The following is a 1,894-nucleotide window of genomic DNA, read 5'->3' as shown; positions in this document are numbered from 1 at the left end:
TCCCAATCCTAAACATTTACTAATAAAAGTCAATCTGTTTCTCTGTCCTGCACCCTTCCTCAACCCTCCCCTTTGTAACCAATAAAGTTCTTCACTGTACCAAGTGTGGTGGACTTGTTGGGAGAGGCATGCCTTTGGGCCCCCTTGGTCCGGCTGACTAAGTGAGGCTACTTTTGTGCTTCAGGCTAAAGGAAGCACCCCAAGCTTTTACAGTGGGTTGAATACCCTCAAAGACTACAAGGTGTGTACACCCAACCCTGGGCGGTGGCAAGGGTAAACGCCAGGCTAGCGGGTGTGCTCCAGGAAGGAGGTCAGCCAGACACGAGGCATCTCTAGGGAGGCACTTGGAGCCTGGTAGGTGGTCAGGCATAGTGAGGTGGGTGGCTCAGTGCAGGAGTACCTCCTACTGGCCTGCCACAAAGCACATGCTAAAGGAAGCACCCCAAGCTTTTACAGTGGGTTGAGTACCCTCAAAGACTACAAGGTGCGTGTACCCAACCCTGGGCGGTTGAGTTCAGTAAGTTATCTGTTCTAGCATACTGTTTCCCCATAGCATACAATGAAAAGCAGGTTTGAGCTGTGTTGTGTTAAGGTTGATGGTAGTCTTATATAGAATTCAGATAATGGATTGTATGGGGTGGCTGAGATAGGGATGATCCTGCCTCAGGCAGGGGGTTGGGCTAGATGGCCTCTGGAAGTCCCTTCCAGCCCTATACCTCAGCCTACTTCAGGGATGTGGGCAGAGTACTACATTTCAAGCTGGCAGGGTCTATTTAAGTACTGAACTGAGTAAACACACGCGTTTTTGTGCCCAAAGACACTCTGTCAGAATGACTCCATCGTGCGGTATTGTAGCACTTCACAGAACACCCAGTGGCTCCTGAAGGATCCTGACAGCACAGACAATACAGCGAGCTCTGCTGGAGGCAGGACAACGACTCAAATTAAACAGCAGCACATGCTCCTCACAGAGCAGCACCAGGGATGATCCACCACAGGAAATTGTGAGGAAACCACATGACAGCCCACTGTGCCCCTAGATGACATATGACACCCTGCCACACCTCCAGAGGACACATGACACCCCTGCCTCCCTCCCCTCACAGAAGAAGAGAACACACTGCACCCGTCAAGTTCCTACAATGCTGTGCTGCAGCCCCCACCTGGAGGCCACGTGATGCCCACTCCCCCCCATATAATACCACATGCACTCCCCCCACCCCAAAGGCCATGGGACCTTCCCCATCCACAGGCCGGGAGGCCACATGATGCGCATGTATTACCTTGGTAGCTTTTTGTACAGGAACCTTTTCAGATCCTACAAAGAGAGAAAAGCAGGGCACAGTTCACGCTGCAGGGTCCTGGCCAGTACACACCAGTGCCCCAAGTGTAAAGCTACCTAAGAAGGGGTATTTCCTGGTGGGAAGGGGAGTTTCCTTGTCCCTTCTTCTGGGGGGGGGTAGCCTCCAAGAGCAAGTCTGCTTCACCTCCAGGCGGAGATTCCTGGCACCAGCTCAGCCGCGCGGGGAGACCACCACCCCTCTCTTCCCCCCGTTCAGATAGCTGGGAAGGGAGGCCGCCCCCCCAGGCCCCTGCCCCCGCACTCACGTCGGCCATGCTGGGGCGCCTCCACTCCGCCGCTGCTTCTGCAACACAAGCACCGCGGGTCACAGCCGAGCCGCGGCTCAGAACCGCCGCCGGAGCCACGGGCTGGGCTGGGCCTGCCCTGGGGGAAGGAGGAGGCTCGCCCGTCGGGCCCAACCCCCGCCAGGCTCCTTCTGTGGGGAAGGGGAAGGATAGCCCCTACCCCGCCTCACCCCGGCCGCGGGCGGGCGTTTTGTCCCAGGCTCGCACAAAGCAGATGCTTCCTCTTCTGGAGAGAGTCACGCGACCC

At 56.4% G+C, this 1,894-nt stretch overlaps 1 protein-coding gene across 1 annotated transcript in view; it reads right to left on the bottom strand.

The window, feature by feature from the left end:
• Positions 1–1,825, bottom strand: part of LAMTOR3 (late endosomal/lysosomal adaptor, MAPK and MTOR activator 3) — an 8,032-nt gene extending 6,207 nt beyond the window's left edge. Inside the window, exons 1-2 of the mRNA XM_019525914.1 lie at positions 1,609–1,825; positions 1,284–1,318 (exon numbers count right to left, since the gene is read on the bottom strand). Of these exons, the coding sequence (XP_019381459.1) occupies positions 1,284–1,318; positions 1,609–1,617 (44 nt within the window). The 5' untranslated portion in view covers positions 1,618–1,825. The remainder of the gene's footprint in view (positions 1–1,283; positions 1,319–1,608) is intronic.
• Between the last annotated feature and the right edge of the window lie 69 nt (positions 1,826–1,894).

Source organism: Gavialis gangeticus, unplaced genomic scaffold (assembly GCF_001723915.1).
Source record: "Gavialis gangeticus isolate Ggan-Ray unplaced genomic scaffold, GavGan_comp1, whole genome shotgun sequence".
Taxonomy (NCBI): domain Eukaryota; kingdom Metazoa; phylum Chordata; order Crocodylia; family Gavialidae; genus Gavialis; species Gavialis gangeticus.
Note: the sequence above shows the minus strand (reverse complement) of the source record. Positions and strands in the feature narration are given on the sequence as shown.